This window comes from Pristiophorus japonicus, chromosome 31, assembly GCF_044704955.1.
Source record: "Pristiophorus japonicus isolate sPriJap1 chromosome 31, sPriJap1.hap1, whole genome shotgun sequence".
Lineage (NCBI taxonomy): Eukaryota > Metazoa > Chordata > Chondrichthyes > Pristiophoridae > Pristiophorus > Pristiophorus japonicus.
The window spans coordinates 1,322,635-1,341,728 of NC_092007.1; the positions used below are offsets into that span (position 1 = coordinate 1,322,635).

The 19,094-nt window shown below is 45.0% G+C and overlaps 1 protein-coding gene across 1 annotated transcript in view; it reads left to right on the plus strand.

Annotated features, from left to right (window-relative positions):
- Nucleotides 1–378: 378 nt before the first annotated feature.
- Nucleotides 379–19,094, plus strand: part of LOC139240292 (DNA-binding death effector domain-containing protein 2-like) — a 44,302-nt gene continuing 25,586 nt past the window's right edge. Inside the window, exons 1-2 of the mRNA XM_070868755.1 lie at nucleotides 379–1,150; nucleotides 17,499–17,609. Of these exons, the coding sequence (XP_070724856.1) occupies nucleotides 637–1,150; nucleotides 17,499–17,609 (625 nt within the window). The 5' untranslated portion in view covers nucleotides 379–636. The remainder of the gene's footprint in view (nucleotides 1,151–17,498; nucleotides 17,610–19,094) is intronic.

A 19,094-nucleotide genomic window follows, 5' to 3' on the forward strand; every position in this document is an offset into this window, starting at 1 on the left:
CAGGCGCCCCGAGCGTCGCGGGGTAGGCAAACGCGAGACGGGAGCTTCATTACCGGACATTCAAATAGAAATATATATATATATATATAGGGGTTTTTCCCCCCCCCATCTTATTTTGAGAATCCTTGTGTTATTTCTGTGAGGAGTGAGTGAGTGGGTGTGTGTGGGGGGAAGAAATCAAAATAGCATCGGAGGACCAAGGGGCGTCCACCAACCTGTCGCCGCGGCCCCCGCCGGCCGTTAACGGAAATAACGGTTTGTTTGTGCGTGTTATTTAAAAAAACACTGTGGGGCGTGGTGGCGTCACAGAGGCCGGGCGACGTCATAAAGGGGGGGGGAGAACGTGGAAGCGGGCCCATCCACCCCACGCATGCGCAGAGACAACCGAACGAGCGAGAGGGTGGGTTTGGCGCATGCGCCGGCGGAACGTCTGGAAAGTACCAGAAGAAGGAGGAAGGGAGAGAGGAAAAAAAACATCAACAAGACGACGACGGTCGGTCGGTAACGAGGAGCCGAACCGAGGGGACAGCCGTGAACGCCGAAGGCACGACAGGTGAAGCGGACGATCGGGCTGAGGAGAGACGAGGCCGCGGGGTGGGGAGGTGGAGGAAGGAGGAGCGGGCGGACGGACGGACGATGGCGGCCGTCAAGCGAGCACTGTGGGACGAGGAGGAGGCGCTGGCCTACTACCGCATGCTGTCGCTGCACCAGATGTTCGAGCTGGTGGGCTCGCAGCTCAGCCACGGCGACGTCGAGGCGCTGTCCTTCCTGCTGGACGAGGCCTACCCGCCGGCCCACCCGCTGCACCGGGCCCTGTGGGCGGTGGCCGACGACGAGGCGGCGGCGGCGGAGGAGGAGGGCGGCGGCGGCGGCGAGGAACCGGGTGACCAGGAGGCCGCGGCAGCCCCGCCGCCACCACCTTTGCACAGCAGGCTGCAGCGCTTCGCCCGCCGCCCGGCCCACGACAGCGGCATAGCCGGCGGCGGCTGGGGCTGGCTGCAGCGGCCCAAGAGCGGGGTGCGGCTGCTCTTCGAACTCGAGCGCCGGGGCCTGTGCGACGAGAGCAACTTCAGGAACCTGCTGCAGCTCCTCCGCGTCCTCACCCGGCACGACCTGCTGCCCTACGTCGGCCAGAAACGGGGGAGAGCAGGTAGGAGCAGGGCTCGGGGGGCAGCAGCTGTACATAGAAAATAGGTGCCGGAGTAGGCCATTCGGTCCTCCGAGCCTGCACCGCCATTCAATAAGATCATGGCTGATCATTCCCTCAGTACCCCTTTCCTGCTTTCTCTCCATACCCCTTGATCCCTTTAGCCGGAAGGGTCATATCTAACTCCCTCTTGAATATATCCAATGAACTGACATCAACGACTCTCTGCGGCAGGGAATTCCACAGTTTAACAACTCTCTGAGTGAAGAAGTTTCTCCTCATCTCAGACCTAAATGGCTTACCCCTTATCCTAAGGCTATGTCCCCTGGTTCTGGACTTCCCCACCATCGGGAACATTCTTCCCGCATCTAACCTGTCCCGCCCCGTCAGAATCTTGTACGTTTCTGTGAGATCCCCCCCCCTCATCCTGCTAAACTCCAGTGAATACAGGCCCAGTCGATCCAGTCTCCTCATCTGTCAGTCCCGCCATCCCGGGAATCAGTCTGGTGAACCTTCGCTGCACTCCCTCAATAGCAAGAACATAGGATTACACGGGATGTGCGGCATAGAAACAGGCCATTCGGCCCGAAACCGTGCATGCTCCACTCCAGCCTCCTCCTGTCTTTCCTCATCTAAATCCATCCGCCGAACCTGCTATTCCCTTCTCCCCCATATGCTTGTCTAGCTTCCCCTTAAATGCATCTATACATAAGAAATAGGAGCAGGAGTTGGCCATTCGGCCCCTCGAGCCTGCTCCGCCTTTCAATAAGATCATGGCTGATCTGATCACAGACTTCCCTGCCCTCTCCCCATAACCCCTGACTCCCTTATCACTCAAAAATCTATCTGTCTATCCACCTTAAATATATTCAATGACCCAGCCTCTACACCTCTCTGGGGTAGTGAATTCGAAAGATTCACGACCCTCAGAGAATAAATTCTTCCTCATAACTGTTTTAAATGGGTGGCCCCTTATTTCCCCTAAGAGTGCAAATATCCTTCTGCATCCACCTTGTCAAGCCCCCTCATTATCTTATATGTTTCAAAAAGATCTCTCATTCTTCTGAACGCCAAAGAGTATAGGCTCAACCTATCTTCATAAGTCAACCTTCTCTGAACAGCCTCCAATGCAAGTACAGATTGAACCTCCCTTATTCTGGAACCCTGTTCTGGATAAGGGATTTTTCCAGACGGGGGTGATCACGTTAAATTGGATGATGCAGGTACTGAGCAAGGGGATATTGGGGCTGGGAGTGCGTCCGAGAGATCGTGGGGTTGGCGGTGGATCGCAGGGTCAGGCCAGCGATTGTGCGAGTCGGCAGTGAGGAAGGACTTCAATTTGTTCATGTCGGAGTTCTGCTCATGTGCCACCCGGTGGCCGGGAATGGTTCTGGACGAGGGGTGGTTCCGGATAAGGGAGTTGTTCAAACTGTATATCCTTCCTTAAATACGGAGACTAAAACTGTACGCAGTACTCTCGGTGTGGCCTAAGTAATACCCTGTACAGTTGTAGCAGGACTTCACTGCTTTTATACTCCATCCCCCTTGCAATCCCTCATATGTTTGTCCAGCCTCCCCTTAAATGCATCTATACTATTCGCCTCAACCATTCCGTGGGAGCGAGATCCACATGTTTCACCACTCTCTGGTAAAGAAGTCTCTTCTATCAGCTGTGGCTCAGTGGGTAGCACACCCACCCCTGAGTCAGAAGGTTGTAGGCTCAAGTCCCACTCCAGTACTATCTTGTATTGATGGCCTCTACTGATGCTCTTCCCCACAAGTGGAAACATTCTCTATGCATCCACTCTTATAACCTTTCATAATTTTAAAGATCTCTATTCGGTCATCCCCTCTGCCTTCAAGAGAAGAGATCCTTTCCTGATATGTATACCCTCGCATTTCTGGTATTATCCTTGTAAATCTTTATCAGCTACTACAAAAGCAAAATACTGCAGATGCTGGAATCTGAAATAAAAACAAAATGCTCAAAATACTCAGCAGGTCAGGCAGTGTCTGTGGAGAGAAACAGAGTTCAAAAACCTGCTTTAAAAATCTGTTCCATCTTGCTAACCTTTTCCAGTTCTGATAAGTGTCTTCAAACTGAAACGTTAACTCTGTTTCTCTCTCCACAGACGCCGCCTGAGCTGCTGAGTATTTCTAGCACTTTCTGTTTTTACTTTTTTGGTATTAATAAAGAGAAGCCAAGCAGTGACCTGATAAGCCTAAAATTATGAAAAGGCTTCAAGATGGCAGACTTAGAGTTGTGGCAGACTTGTGGGTGAGGGGAGAGACCAGAACTAGGGGCCATCAATATAATATAGTCAGTAAAGTCCAATAGGGAATTCGGGAGCAGCTTCCTAAATCTGCCCGCCTCTTTTTCCTCCTTTTTAAGACGCTCCTTTAAAACCTGCCTCTTTGACCAAGCTTTTGGGCTTCTGCCCCAATATCTCCTTACATGGCTCGGTGTCAGATTTTGTCTAACACTCCTGAAGCGCCTTGGGTCATTTTAAGAAGAAAGACTTGCATTTCCAAAGCGCCTTTCGGGACCACTGGACGTCTCAAAGCGCTTTCGAGCCAATTGAGTGCTTTTTTTTTTAAAAGTGTACTCACTGTTGTAATATAGGAATCGCACTAGTCAATTTGCGCACAGCAAGCTCCTACAAGCAGCAATGTGATAATTACCAGATCTTTTTTGTGATGTTGAATGAGGGATAAATATTGGCAGGACACTGGAGGATCAATCCCCTGCTGTTAGAAACATAGAATGGTTACAGCACAGTGGGAGGTTGTTCGGCCCGTCGAGCCTGTGCCGGCTCTCTGCAAGAGTACTGCAGCTTGTCCCACTCCCCCGTAGCCCTGCAATTTTTTTTTTCCTTCAGCGACTTAGCCAGTTCTCTTTTGAAAGCTACGATTGAGTCTGCCTCCACCACCCTTTCAGGAAGTGCATTCCGGATCCTGGCCACTTGCTGCGTTTATAAAAAAAAAAAACATTTTTCCTCATGTCGCCTTTTGAATCTTCTGCCAATCAACTTAAGTCTGTGTCCGCTGGCTCTCGACCCTTCCGCCAATGGGAACAGTTTCTCTCTGTTTACTCTGTCTAGACCCCTCATCAAATCTCCTCAATCTTTGCTCTAAGGAGAACAACCCCAGCTTCTCCAGTCTATCCACGCAACTGAAGTTCTACATCCCTGGAACTATTGTAAATCTTTTCTGCAACCTCTTTAAAGCCTTCACATCCTTCCTAAAGTGCGATGCTTTTTAAGATAGTCATTGATAAATCCAGTCGGGAATTCAGGAGAAACTTCTTTACCCAGAGATTGAATAGAATGAGGAACTTGCTACCACAGGGTGTAGTTCAGGCGAATAGCATAGATGCATTCAAGGCACTATATAAATGCATGGTTGTTTGGTTTCTGCAGCTCTGCCTTCAGCAGCCTAGGCCCCAAGCTCTGGAATTCCCTCCTTAAACCTCTCTGCCTCGGTCCCGCTCTTTCCTCCTTTTAAGATGCTCCTTAAAACGTGCCTCTTTGACCAAGGTTATGGTCATTTGCCCTAATATTTCCTTGCGGGGCTCAGTGTCAAATTTTGTTACACTCCTGTGAAGCCTTGGGACATTTTAAAAAGAAAGACTTTGTTCTCTACAACGCCTTTCACGACCACCGGACATCCCAAAGCACCTCACAGCCAATGAAGTACTTTTTGAAGTAGTGTCACTGTTGTAATGTCGGAAGCTAGTTTGCACACAGCAAGCTCCCACAAAAGCAATGTGACCATGACCAGGTAAATTTTTTTTTAGTGATGTTGAATGAGGGATAAATATTGGCCAGGACACTGGGGATAAATTCCTTTGTCGTCTTCGAAACATTGCCATGGGATCTTTTACATCCACCTGAGAGCAGATGGGGCCTCGGTTTAACGTCTCATCCGAAAGACAACAGTGCAGCACTCCTTCAGTACTGCCCTGGAGTGTCAGCCTGGATTTTTGTGTTCAAGTCCATGAAGTGGGACTTGAATCCACAACCGTCTGACTCAGTGCACCACAAGGACTGCAGTGGTTCAAGGCGGCGACTCACCACCACCTCCAGGGCAATTGGGGGTGGGCAATAAATGCTGGCCTTACCAATGACGCCCACGAATATTTTTTTAAAAACTGATCTACAGCTGACATTGGAGAAGATATTTCCACTTGGAGGTGAAACCAGAACTATGAGTCATCAAGTGGTTATGATCTGGAATGCACTGCCTGAAAGGGTGGTGGAGGTAGATTCCATAGTGGCTTTCAAGAAGGAATTGGATATGTAGCTGAAGGGGGGAAAAAAATTGCAGGGTTAAGGGAAAAGGATGGAGGAGTGGGACTTCCTGAAATGCTCTTGCAGCGAACCAGCATGGGCTCAACAGGCCGCCTTCTGTGCTGTAATGATTTGTATAAGATGGTCACTAATAAATCCAATAGGGAATTTAGGAGAAATTCCCTAAAATTCTCCGCCTCTCTCCTCCTTTAAGACACTCCTTAAAATATCAGTTAGTCGCTCCCTCGCCTGAGTCAGAAGTTTGTGGGTTCAAGTCCCATTCCAAAGACTTGAGCGCATAATCCAGGCTGTCACTCCCAGTGCCAGTACTGAGGGAGTGCTGCACTGATGGACGTGCCACCTTTTGGACCCTGTCTGCGCTCTCAGGTGGATGTAAAAGATACAGTGACACTATTTCGAAGAAGAGCAGGGGAGTTCTCCCCGGTGTCCTGTGTCAATATTTATCCCTCAATCAACATCACTTTTTTTTAAAAAAACAGATTATCATGTTGCTGTTTGTGGGAGCTTGCTGTGCACAAATTGGCTTCCGTGTTTCCTACATTACATTAAGAAGTGCTTCATTGGCTGTAAAGTGGTTTGGGACATCCAGTGGTCGTGAAAGGCGCTGTATAAATGCAAGTCTGTCTTTCTTGTGTGACTCGGTGTAAAATTTTGTTAACGCTCCTGTGAAGTGCCTTGGGATGCTATTGCCTAAAAGTTAGAGCTTGATCTTTTAGGAGAGAGGTTAGAAAACACTTCTACATGCAAAGGATGGCAGAGGTTTGGAACTCTCTTCCCCAAATGGCTGCTGTGTCAATTGTTAATTTTAAATCTGAGATTGATAGATTTTTGTTAACCAAAGGTAGTAAGGGGCATGGGGCAAAGCCAGGTATATGCAGGTAGATTATAGATCAGCCACGATCTCACTGAATGGTGGAACAGGCTCGAGGGGCTGAATGGCTTCCTGTTCGTATATTCCTCCCAACTCTCTTCATCTAACTCTACCATAATAACCTTCCATTCCTTTCTTCTTGATGTGCTTATCCAGCTTCCCCTTAAATGCATCTTTACTGTTCACCTCAGTTGCACTTTGTGGTTGCAAGTTTCACATTCAATGACAACAACTTGCATTTATATAGCACTTTCACGAACTCAAGACATCCCAAAGTGCTTTACAGCCAATGAAGTACTTTCGAAGTGTAGTCACGATTGTAATGTCCCCTAGTCCTAGACTCCCCAACCAGCAGAAGTAGTTTCTCCCTGTCAGTTCCCCATATCTTCAAAATATCGATCAAATCGCCACTTGAGGTGGCTCGTGTGGAGCATAAACACCAGCTCGGCCCAACTGCTCCTCACGAGCTAGCTCTCGCCTCCCTCTTCATCGGGAGGGGTGAGGCCATGGAGGAATTTGAAAACAAGGATGAGAATTTTAAAATCGAGATTACATAAACTAAGGTTGTGTTCCCTAGAATATACAAGGTTAAGGGGTGATTTGATTGAACTTTTTAGGATTTTGGAAGAAATTGATAGGATAAATAAAGATTTTTTTTTCCAATGCTGGTGGAGTCTAGGGCAAGGGAACCTAACCTTAAAATCAGAGCTCGGCCATTCATGAGAACAGTTAGGAAACACATCTTCATGCAAAGGGTGGTAGAAGTGTGGAACACTCTCCACCAAACCCCCACCCCTCAAAAAGAGGCAGTAGATACTAGATCAATTAAGTTTACATCTGAGATCGGTAGATTTTTGCTAGACAAGTTTATAAAAGGATATGGAACCAAGGCTAGTGGATAGAGTTAAAAGACAAACCAGCCATGATCTCATTGAATGGCGGAACAGGCTCGAGGGGCTGATTAGCCTCCTCCTGTTCCTATGTTCATAAACACTCTAATATAGTACCGACTGGATAATCTTGAGGTTAAGCATTGTTCGAGATGAAGTGTACCTGGGCCGAAGTTTTTTTTCATTGATGTAGATTTATAATATGCATGTTCAGTCTCTATTTTAAAATATCGAATCTTAAGTTCAGCATCTTTAAACTTTTTTGTTTCATACTTTGAGTATGCATTATGTATAGTTACAGTGCATCCTAATGCGGAACTTTTGAAGTTACGGTCAGTTATCCGACATTGGCTGCGCTGTGGACCCTTCCCCCCCCCCCAAATAGCTGGCAATCGAAGTAATCTGTCAAATCATGAAAACTGATGTAAACTTCGGCTCTTCCGCAGTAATAACGCTGTTAAATACCCCATTAAAGTTAGACTCTTTTTGCATTAGGTGTAACTGGGGTTTTAACACCATATTGACTGCTCGCAAACGTTATGGCCCTGAAAAACTATTTAATTTTGTGGAATGTCAAACTTGTCCATTTTAATAAAAAAATTAAGAAATATTTAAGAAACTTTTAAGCTTTTTAAAAAAAAAAAATATTTTAAGTTTGTTCATTTTTTCAGCTTTATCTTTTTTCCCCATGATAGCCCCAATCTTTGTTTTGTTCCAACATTTTTAAAACCAAAGGAGCTTACTCACATCCTGTTTCTTGTCCTGTGAGAATTCTGCATTGACTGAATGACAGCTTGTTGACGTCACAGCTCGCATTAGGGATTCCCCATTATCTTGTGCTGATTTCAATTGCACATCGGAAAAGCTGAACTTCTCGCCACAGATATTGCGAGATCTTTGTGGGAAGCTTACTTCGGGCCAGCGGCGAACACCTTTGCTTCTCCGCTGACGATAAATTACAGGCTAGTGTTTTGAATACAGTATGCAAGTTTCTCTGCATTCCAGACTGGGGAACTGGCAATGCAGCTCCACCACTGGTGAGAGACTATACATGTGTACACAGGCAGTTTCAGTTATAAATCTGCACATCAGGATTTATCATTGAATAGGCTGTCACAACAATGTGACAATAGAAATGAATGTTTTGAAAGATGTTTCTGGCCCCTGTCAAAATGGACCACTAAAAATCGTGTTTTGGCTCTTCAAAAGTCTTTTGAGCTACTAATCCACACCAAGCAGCTACAAAGAGTTTGTTTGTAAGTGTCCACATATACTTGGATATGTTGATCAGGCCTAAAGGAGCATTGTTGCAGAAACCCTGCCTGTAAATATTTAACAAGGATCAGTGGCAGGCCAAAAATGGTACTTTTTTGTGCTATCAATTGTGCAAGATAGTCAACTGTACACAATCCTTGTCTGTGTAATCGTATGGATACAGTTGCCTGCCGCCTTAGTTCATGTGTAATCCATCCTGAGAAGTCAGCAAATCAGTCAATAAAAGAAAGGAAAAGAATCAAATTACTAAAATCTTTTGAAAATCCTTTCAGCAGCCATTGTGCACTTATTGGAAGTAAGGTCTGTAACATTAAAAGATGACCATTTACAGAAAAAAATATCAAACTTGCCTATCTATCGAAGAGCAATTATGTTTTCCATCTGCGGCTTGTAATTGTGAGAAGCCTGAACCATCACTTCCTGTGGACATACTACAATAGTGGACTGAGAAAGATCCTACTTTACCTTCAGCCTGTTCCACACAACAGTAATGCCTTGTGCATCACAATGTATACACCCCCCCCCCCCCCAACCCTACCTGAAACCATGTAATCTCCTGGGAGAGGTGAAAAAACAGATACAAACCCAGACCAATTGAGGGGGGACCGGAGAAGTTCCTCTCCGGCACCTTTGGGCAATCAAAACTGGTCTAGACTACCACTCTGGCCTTGATTAATCGTATTTTTCTATATCATTTTATCTTTGCCCGCCCCCACCCCATGCCAGCCAAAAACAGGTCCAGCTCTCGCTTGAAGGAATTCAGTGAATCAGCGTTTAGCACACGAGCCGGCAGCCTGTTCCACAGGTCCGTTATTCCATTGTTCTCTGGGAAAATACCACTAATCTAGATCTAGCCTTGTGTAACTTGAGATTGCGACCATTGGTCCATCCGAATCTAACCTATTTAATTAAAACAAACGCAATCTATTCCCTTCATCATATAAACCTTGATCAAATCATCCACAAGTCTGCACATCTCTAAAGTGTACAGACCAAGCTCTTTGAGCCTATCTTGGGGTAACTCATGCTTTAAAGTAGGAATTAATCTTGTGGCACCCTTTCCAAAGCTTCAGTAAGACTCACCATATGAGGATACCAAAACTGGATAGAGTATTTTAATTTGGACCTAACTAAGGCCCAAACTAAGGGAGTTCAGTGAACAGATTAAGCTCCCAGCATGCACTTGAGTGTACAGAATCTGATTGACCGAATGACTGGCCATTCACAAACCGCACCATAATTTGCTGTTTGTAAGGCTGCCCTTCCTCCATTGGTGTATTACTAGGCAATTACTGAGAATTAAATCCTGTGGGGAACCATTTTTAGGACACATAATAATTGGGTTTTTTTTGGTACTTGTATAAAAACATCAAAGGTGAGAGAATGCATGAGCTTTTTCTTGGGGAATATGTAAATATAGTTTATTTACAGTGTGTTGGGTTAGCAAGTGGAATTTTTAACTACCCAATTTTAAATAGATTTTATTTGCAATGTATTCTAAATGCTTACAGCAACTGCTTTAATATAGACTTAGAACTCAAATGCCAGCTGTTTTATATAAAACAGGCAACAACTGAAATACAATTATTGGAGGGAGGTTCTGAATTGGGAATCTTAAATTTTAAAAGTGGCAACTACTGTTACAGGCATTCACAGAGGAAAGATGCAATTAAGAAAAAAAGTTTATATTGTTTGGCATTACCTAAACAAATAGACAGAGATAAGAAGCTGCTCTTTTTCTCTTTCTCTTTCTCTTCCCCCCCCCCCCCATATTATTTTTTCTGCAACTCTCGTATCTGAAAGTAAACACTTCACTTTCTCTCGGGAGATACTGTGATCGACAATAAAGAAATAGCAGTTTGTTAAATGAGTACTTTGTATTGATCTTCACAATAGAGGAAGAGAATAAAATACCAGCAGTACAAGGTCATGTAAAAATAAGTTAATCGAAAGAACTTACTGGATTTAATATGATTTTTATAAATGGCAATGGAGAAAATAATGGGACTTAAGACTGATAAATGTCCAGGACCTGATTCTTTCCACCTGCAGGTATGAAAGAAACAAGTGGGGAAATTGCAGATCTGTTAATTTTCCAAAGCGCTCTTGATTTGGGAATTGTGCCTTGTGGATTGAAAAATTGCAAATGTTACTCCATTCTTTAAGACAGGAGGGAGGGAGACAGTTACTGGAATTTATCATCAGGGACAGAGTGGCTGAGAATTTGAACAAGCATGAACTAATCACAGAGTTTGCGTGTGATGGGTAGGTCATATCTGACTAATTTAGTTGAACTTTTTTTGTGGAGATCACGAATGTGATTTATAGGGGAGCATCTATGAATGTTGTCCACATGGACTTCCAGAGGACATTTGATGAGGTTCCGCACGAGAAAGCACACAGAATTGGCGGTAACCTTAGGACATGTGTTAGAAATGTGGAAATACGAGACAAGACAGTTGGGATCATGGGAATGTACTCTGGTGGGATGTGACCAGTGGTGTTGCCCAGTGATCTGAACGAGGGCCGCAGCTTTTCACCATAAATATATCTATCCATGACTTGGATGAAAGAATAGAGAGTTAGGAGATGCAGTAATCATCATCATCATAGGCTGTCCCTCGGAATCGAGGAAGACTTGCTTCCACTCTTAATGAGAGTCCTTAGGTGGCTGAACAGTTCAATACGAGAACCATAATCCCTGTCACAAGTGGGACAGTTGTCATTGAGGGAAAGGGTGGGTGGGGCTGGTTTGTCACACGCTCTTTCTGCTGCCTGCACTTGTTTTCTGCATGCTCTCGGCGATGAGACTCGAGGTGCTCAGCGCCCTCCCGGATGCACTTCCTCCACTTAGGGCAGTCTTTGGCCAGGGACTCCCAGGTGTCGGTGGGGATGTTGCACTTTATCAGGGAGGCTTTGAGGGTATCCTTGTAACGTTTCCTCTGCCCACCTTTGGCTCATTTGCCGTGAAGGAGTTCCGAGTAGAGCGCTTGCTTTGGGAGTCTCGTGTCTGGCATGCGGACAGTGTGGCCTGCCCAGCGGAGCTGATCAAGTGTGGTAAGTAGTGTAGATGGCAGCAGGAATTTACAAAGGGACATAGACAGATTAAAGTGAGTTGGCAAAACTGGCAGATGGAGTAAAATGTGGAAAAGTGTGAAGTTATTCACTTTGGATCCAAGAAAGGCAAAACAGAATATTTTATTAATGGTGAGAAACCAGGAACTGTGGAGGAGCAAAGGGATTTGATGTTCGTGTACACGTTTATTGCTAGTACACCGGTGCAAAAAGTAATCAAAAGGGCTAATAGAATGTTGGCATTTACCTCCAAAGGGGCTGGAATCCAAAGGAGAGAAAGTTATGCTTCAGTTATACAGAACTTTGGTCCGACCCTATCTGGAATACTGCGTCCAGTTCTGTGCACTGCACTATTTAATTTTTTAAAAAGCTAGAATAAGGGGAAAAAGCAGAACCGGATAGAAAAAGTGAGATGTAGGCTGTGCTTCTGCTGCCACTTTTGCATTGATATAAAGTTAGTTCTGCTTTTTCATCATTCTTCTGCTCCACATTTTTAGTCCATCTTTAGCTGGATTGAGTTTAGGTGCAGCCCAGCTCACTAAGATAACTCGCTGTCTGACAGTGTCAGGAGCTCTGAATTTAATGCTAACATTGGAGGTGTATTTCTAACGGTGCAATGCTGAGTAATGGTTGTACAAACAGATTAGCTTCACTTCAACTGTAGCTTTTTACATTTTGCCACTTTGACGCAGTCGATGGACAGTTTACTCTCGGTGTATCTGATCACTGCACACTCAAACACATTCCAATCTCAGACCAGTATAACTGCAGCCTTTTTTTTGCGCTGATAGAATTTGTCTCGTAAATATCGGCATAGAATAACATTTTATGCTATAATTACAAAATGTGTAGGAATCATACACTCCAGCCATTTTAGCTGTCAATTTCCTGGTTTTGTGAGTGGATGTGGGTAAACCAGTTTAAAATTACTTGGGATTTCCATTCAAAAATACGATAATAAAATGCCTTTCTTGAGCAGTCCTCTGACTGCAATCTTTATTTAATTCTCTGTTTCGTGTACTAAAGTGACTTTTTATATGCAGACAATAAATTTGTAATTGTGGTAACAAAAGCTAGATACAGTCCTACTTCATAGTTTTTATTTGGCCAGGGCTCGGGCAGCACGGGCCAGCCCACACTGTGCGATATGTGTGCACACAAGGTCCGTGCAGCAGAGCTGGTCTCCAGTCGTCTTGGTTAATCCTTGTTACTGGACCAAGGCCTAGTTCTGTCAAGCCTGTGTGGTGACTAGTGTGCAACGGCCACCACACGTTTTTTTAAAAAAAAATCCACTCACAGGCATCTTCCACCCTTCAACATGTAGTTCAGGTCCTGGGATATTCGTTTCTTCATTGAAACACCTGTGAACTCGCCCCTTTTTGGCATGGAAGCAAGTCATCCTCGATATGAGGAACCGCCTATGATGATGAAGCACTGCACTAGAGACTGAGAATACAATCAAATAGTCAGCATGGACTTGTAAAAGGAAGGTCATGTTTAACCAACCTTATTGAATTCTTTGAAGAAGTAACAGAGTAGACAAGAATAATGCAGTGGGTGTGGTATACTTGGACTTGCAGAAGGCCTTTCATAAGTTGCTACATAAGGGACTCCTGACAAAGGTCAGGGCATTTGGAGTCTGGCCAGGAAGCAAAATGGATTGAAAGGTGGCTACAAAACTGAAAATGGAGTAGGAATTGAGGGAAGTTTCTCAGACTGGTGATAAGTGGTGTCTCACAGGGATCTGTACTGGGACCACTTGTTTGCCAAATACATAAATGATTTTGACTCATGAGCTAGCGGCTATGGCATCAAAATTTGCAGGTACCCAAAATTGTTAAATCGTATATAATGTGGGAGACTGGCAAAAGAACCAGTGGGAAGATGAGAGATTTTTTGGTACAGCAAGTTATGATCTGGAATGTACGGCCTGAAAAGCTGGTGGAAGCAGATTCAATAATAGCTTTCAAAAGGGAATTGGATAAATACTTGAAAATGAAACATTTTCAGGGCTGTGGGGAAAGAGATGAGAAGAGAAGAGGAGAGGAGTGGGGCTAATTGGACAGCTCTCAATTCCGAATGGCCGCCTCTGCTCCATGATTTTATGATACTGCACCAAAATTCAGAAAGACATAAACAGGCTTGCACAGTAGGCGGCTAAATGGCAAATGAAATTCAATAGATGTGAGTTGGTTCATTTTGGTAGGAGGGATAAGGAGGCCACTTAAGCCTTGGAAGGCAAGAAACCTAAATGGGGTGGAAGAGCAGAGAGATCTGGGAATAAAGAAATCGAAATCGCTAAAAGTAGCAACGCAAGTTAAGACCATGAAGTTCAAACTAAGTAACTGCAGAAGATAGAGGTACGCGGAGTCAGAGGAAATGTATTAGCATGGATAGAGAATTGGCTGGCTAACAGAAAGCAGAGAGTCGGGATAAATGGGTCCTTTTCGGGTTGGAAATCGGTGGTTAGTGGTGTGCCACAGGGATCGGTGCTGGGACCACAACTGTTTACAATATACATAGATGACCTGGAAGAGGGGACAGAGTGTAGTGTAACAAAATTTGCAGGTGACACAAAGATTAGTGGGAAAGCGGGTTGTGTAGAGGACACAGAGGTTGCAAAGAGATTTAGATAGGTTAAGCGAATGGGCTAAGGTTTGGCAGATGGAATACAATGTCGGAAAGTGTGAGGTCATCCACCTTGGGGAGGGGGGGGGGGGAAAGAAACAGTAAAAGGGAATATTATTTGAATGGGGAGAAATTACAACATGCTGTGGTGCAGAGGGACCTGGGGGTCCTTGTGCATGAAACTCTTTTGAGTTTATCTGTGAAAACATAAAACATTAAACGGTGCCACCCGACCTGGGTGACACTCCAGACATTTACAAGGCCCTTTTTTTTTTTTTTTTCCCCTTTTTTGTGTTTTTTTTTGTGTTTTTTCTTTTTTTTTTTTTTTGTTTTTTTTTTTGGGCACTAAAATCACAATTTTTCCCCAGTGCCCCCTATAAAAGGGAAGGGGGACACTAAAAGCACCGGCAATTAAAACAAATTAAACTTAAAAACGTAAAATCAAATTAAAATTTGGTTGCCGGGCGTGATGATGCACTCCAGTCCCTCCGGTGCCCACCTCTCGCGGAAGGCCGCGAGCGTACCGGTGGACACCGCGTGCTCCATCTCCAAGGACACCCTGGACCGGATGTAAGAGCGGAAGAGAGGCAGGCAGTCAGGTTGAACGACCCCCTCGACCGCCCGCTGCCTGGACCGGCTGATGGCACCCTTGGCCGTGCCCAGGAGCAGTCCTACGAGGAGGCCTTCGGACCTACCCGCTCCCCTCCGCACAGGGTGCCCAAAGATCAGGAGAGTGGGACTGAAGTGCAGCCAGAATTTCAGGAGCAGCCCCTTCAAATAATGGAACTCCTTGTGCATGAAACCCAAAAAAAGTTAGTTTGCAGGTGCAGCAGGTAATCAGGAAGGCGAATGGAATGTTGGCCTTCATTGCGAGAGGGATGGAGTACAAAAGCAGGAAGGTCCTGCTGCAACTGTATAGGGTATTGGTAAGGCCGTACCTGGAGTACTGCGTTCAGTTTTGGTCACCTTACTTAAGGAAGGATATACTGGCTTTGGAGGGGGTACAGAGACGATTCACTTGGCTGATTCCGGAGATGAGGGGGTTACCTTATGATGATAGATTGAGTAGACTGGGTCTTTACTCGTTGGAGTTCAGAAGGATGAGGGGTGATCTTATAGAAACATTTAAAATAATGAAAGGGATAGACAAGATAGAGGCAGAGAGGTTGTTTCCACTGGTAGGGGAGACTAGAACTAGGGGGCACAGACTCAAAATACGGGGGAGCCAATTTAAAACTAAAACTGAGTTGAGAAAGAATTTCTTCTCCCAGAGGGTTGTGAATCTGTGGAATTCTCTGCCCAAGGAAGCAGTTGAGGCTAGCTCATTGAATGTATTCAAGTCACAGATAGATTTTTAACCAATAAGGGAATTAAGGGTTACGGGGAGAGGGCGGGTAAGTGGAGCTGAGTCCACGGCCAGATCAGCCATGATCTTATTGAATGGCGGAGCAGGCTCGAGGAGCTAGATGGCCTACTCCTGTTCCTAATTCTTATGGTTCTTATTAATGGCCTTCATTTCAGGAGGAACAGAACACAAAAGCATGCAGGAAATGTTAAATTGATATAGCACCTTGGTTAGACCACACTTGGAGCACTGTGTGCAGTTCTGGTCTCTGTACAATGAAAAGGATATTGAAGTACTGGAGAAAGTGCAGAAAAGATTTACAAGCATGTTACCAGAATTGAGAATTGCAATTGCCAAGAAAGATTGAGCAGGCTAGTGCTCTTTTCTCTGGAGAAGAGATTAGCAGAAAACCTGATAGAAATCTTTAACACTATGAAGGGGTTCGATAGGATGTGGCGAAACTGTGGGTGAGTCTAGAACAAGGGGCATAAATATAAGATGGTCACTAACCGATCAAACAAAGAACTTAAGAATAATTTATTTGCGATGAGTGGTGAGAATGTGGAACTCATTGCCATGTGGAGCGGTTGAAGCAGATATCAGACATTTAAGGGGAGGCTTGAAATATGCATGAGAGATATGGGATGATCAGTCGTTGAGTTTTGGACTGTAAGGGAATCAAGAGATATGGGGATCGGGCAGGAAAGTAGAGTTGAGATTGAAGATCAGCCATGATCTTGAATGGCGGAGTAGGCTAGAAAGAAAGAGAGACTTGCATTTATATAGCGTCTTTCACGACAGCCAGACGTCTCAAAGCGCTTTGCAGCCAATTTGAAGTACTTTTTGAACTGTAGTCACTGTTGTAATGTGGGAAATGCGGCAACTAATTTGCACACAAGCAAGCTCCCACAACAGCAATGTGATAATGACCAGATGATCTGTTTTTGTTATGTTGATTGAGGGATAAATATTGGCCAGGACACCAGGTATAACTCCTCTGCTCTTCTTCGCCGTATGGCCTACTCCTCCTATTTCTTATGGGAATAGAGAGAAGAGGGGGTAGAGTGGGAGGAATCTTGTGTGGACAATAGACCAGATGGCCTGTTTGAGCACTGGAATGCAAAGGAATTTAATCTTCAATTGTGTATGTTTCATGACCATCGCTGTAAAAGCCTACACCCTGCAACAGATAGATAGGAAAAATGGAGATACTCTCCTATGCTCAGTGCAGAGATTTACTTGTTTAATTGCACTGAGAGACGGGAGCATGTTTTAATCTGCTTAACAAGGCAATCTCTATTGGGAATCGATTATAAAACAGTTACTGCATTATATCTGAGGGGATCTCTTGTAAACCTATTCCCAAATGCTCTCACCTTGCACCACCCAGCACTCCCTGCTTGCAATAACACAATTTTCTGACTCGCCACGAGTAATGCTGTGGCGGTCTGCCGCTTCTTCATTCTAGCTTCTCTAACTAGGTTTTGTTTAGAAAGGGAAAAGACCATTAGCTCCAGCAAGGATTGGTTTTCATAGATTAATTCCACCGCCTGCTTTTTCATTATTGCCCTCAATTCCCATGGCCATTGCTTTACCTATTAGAGTTGATGTGAGTTAATAGTTGGATTTTGTTCTCCCCACTGTGGACTGTGATGCCAAAAGCATTGGTCTAGTGTTCCCTCCTGTACCAATTGCATCGACTTATGCTCAGCTTTTGCACAGTTGCATCGTAGTATGACTCAACAATAGCCACATTATGATGCTGCCAGATTTATTTGGTGATTCCGAGGTTAATCTTGTATCAACCATTATTCGATTGCAAAGCTTTGCTTAAAAATATTACGGGGAGAATTAAAATGGTTGCTTTTTCACCTAATGGAATATCTAGCAGGCCCAGATACTGTTGCAGGTTGCTTTTCCAAATTAACAAGTTTTTATTTTCTCCTCACCCCACCAGTGTCCCCTGAGAGGTGCACTTACGGAAGTCCTGTGTCAGGAATTGGTGAGCAGATGGAAAGCTGTTTAACTTCTGAGCATGCTGACTCAACGCAGAGCGAGTGGGAATCAGGCAAGTCTTACTGGTCTTCTGGCTATTCTGTTAACAAATCCTGCTGTCATGGTGGCTGAACAGTTTATCCTGCGAGTACCTGAGGGAGACAACAGCTTGCTGACACACTTCTCTAGTGTAGAGGAGTCGGAGGTGAGATAGTGTGTGCTGAATGTAGAAAAAAGTGAGCGGGAAAAATTGAGAGAGGGCTGAAAGTGCTGTAAAAGGGAAGGGTTTTGGGAGGCATTTGGAATGGAGCTTGAAGGTGGTGACTGAAAGCGGGCCTAGTGATTGGAGCAGTGAGAATGGGGAGAGAGGAGCAACCTGATCTCAGAAGGGAAAGGGGTCTGCAGGGATGTGCGACAGGAGGGGTGGCCACGGCTATAGAGGATTTTGAAAGTGAGGATGTACGGATAAAATTAGTGAAGGCTTCTGCTAATTGCTAACAAGTGATCCCTACTTGGGGTGGCATCTGATGTCGAAGTTGAGCCTTGGCTGTGATGCTTTCTGTGGTTGAACAGTCTGCTAATGCTTGTTGGCGAGGCGCTCACCTAAATGGGCCACCTGGTGAGATGATTCTAGCCATTGAACTGTACATCAGTGAAGAATTGTTGCCATAAAAAATGAGGGGAGAAAGCTGTTGAGATGGGAGCTGGTAAACTGATATTGTCTTGGTGCTGTGGCAGGCATAAATAAGCTACGACATTCTAATCATTACATAATAAGGAATCTCTTGCCATATTGCAAGTGCATTATAGATTACCAAATGCAACAACTTGCATTTATATTATGCCTTTGAAATGTAGAAAAATGTCACTGGCTGCTTCACAGAGCCATGAGGAAAAATGGCCACTGGACCAAAGGAGAAAAGATTAGGAGGAGTTAGCAATAGCTTGGTCAATGAGGGCCTTAAATAAGACAGTTAAAGTGGAGAACCAGAGTGGTTCAGGAAGGAAATTCTCGGGTGAGGGGCCTGAAGGCATGGCTGCCAATGGTGGGACAAAGGGGAATGCACAAGAGGCCCGAGTCAGTGATACAGAGAGTTGGAGGGGGGAGGGCAGAAAGAGAAGCTGTGAAGGGATTTAAACGCAACTTGAGAATTTTGGGTAATGAAAAGTCAGTGTAGGTCAGAAAGGACAGGTGGTGAGCAAGAAGGACAGTGGAGGAAACAATACGGGCAGCAGAGTTTTGGATAAGCTGAAGTTTATGGAAGGTGGGCTGATGGCTAAAAGAGCATTCAAAGAATTGAGCCTGGAGGTGACTCAGGCATGGTTGAGGGTTTTGGCAGCACATGAGCTGAGGTAAGGACGGTAGTGGGAGATATTAGTGGAGGTGGAAGTAGGCAGTCTTTGCGGTGGAGAGGATATAGGGAGGAAAACTCCACTTGGGGTTAAACAGGATATCCTGTTTGTCAACAGCCTGCTTCAGTATGAAATGAGGGCTGAAGTCAGCGGTGAGGATGAAAGCAAGGGTGAAATTTGTATATATATAAAAAAAAATCTGAGA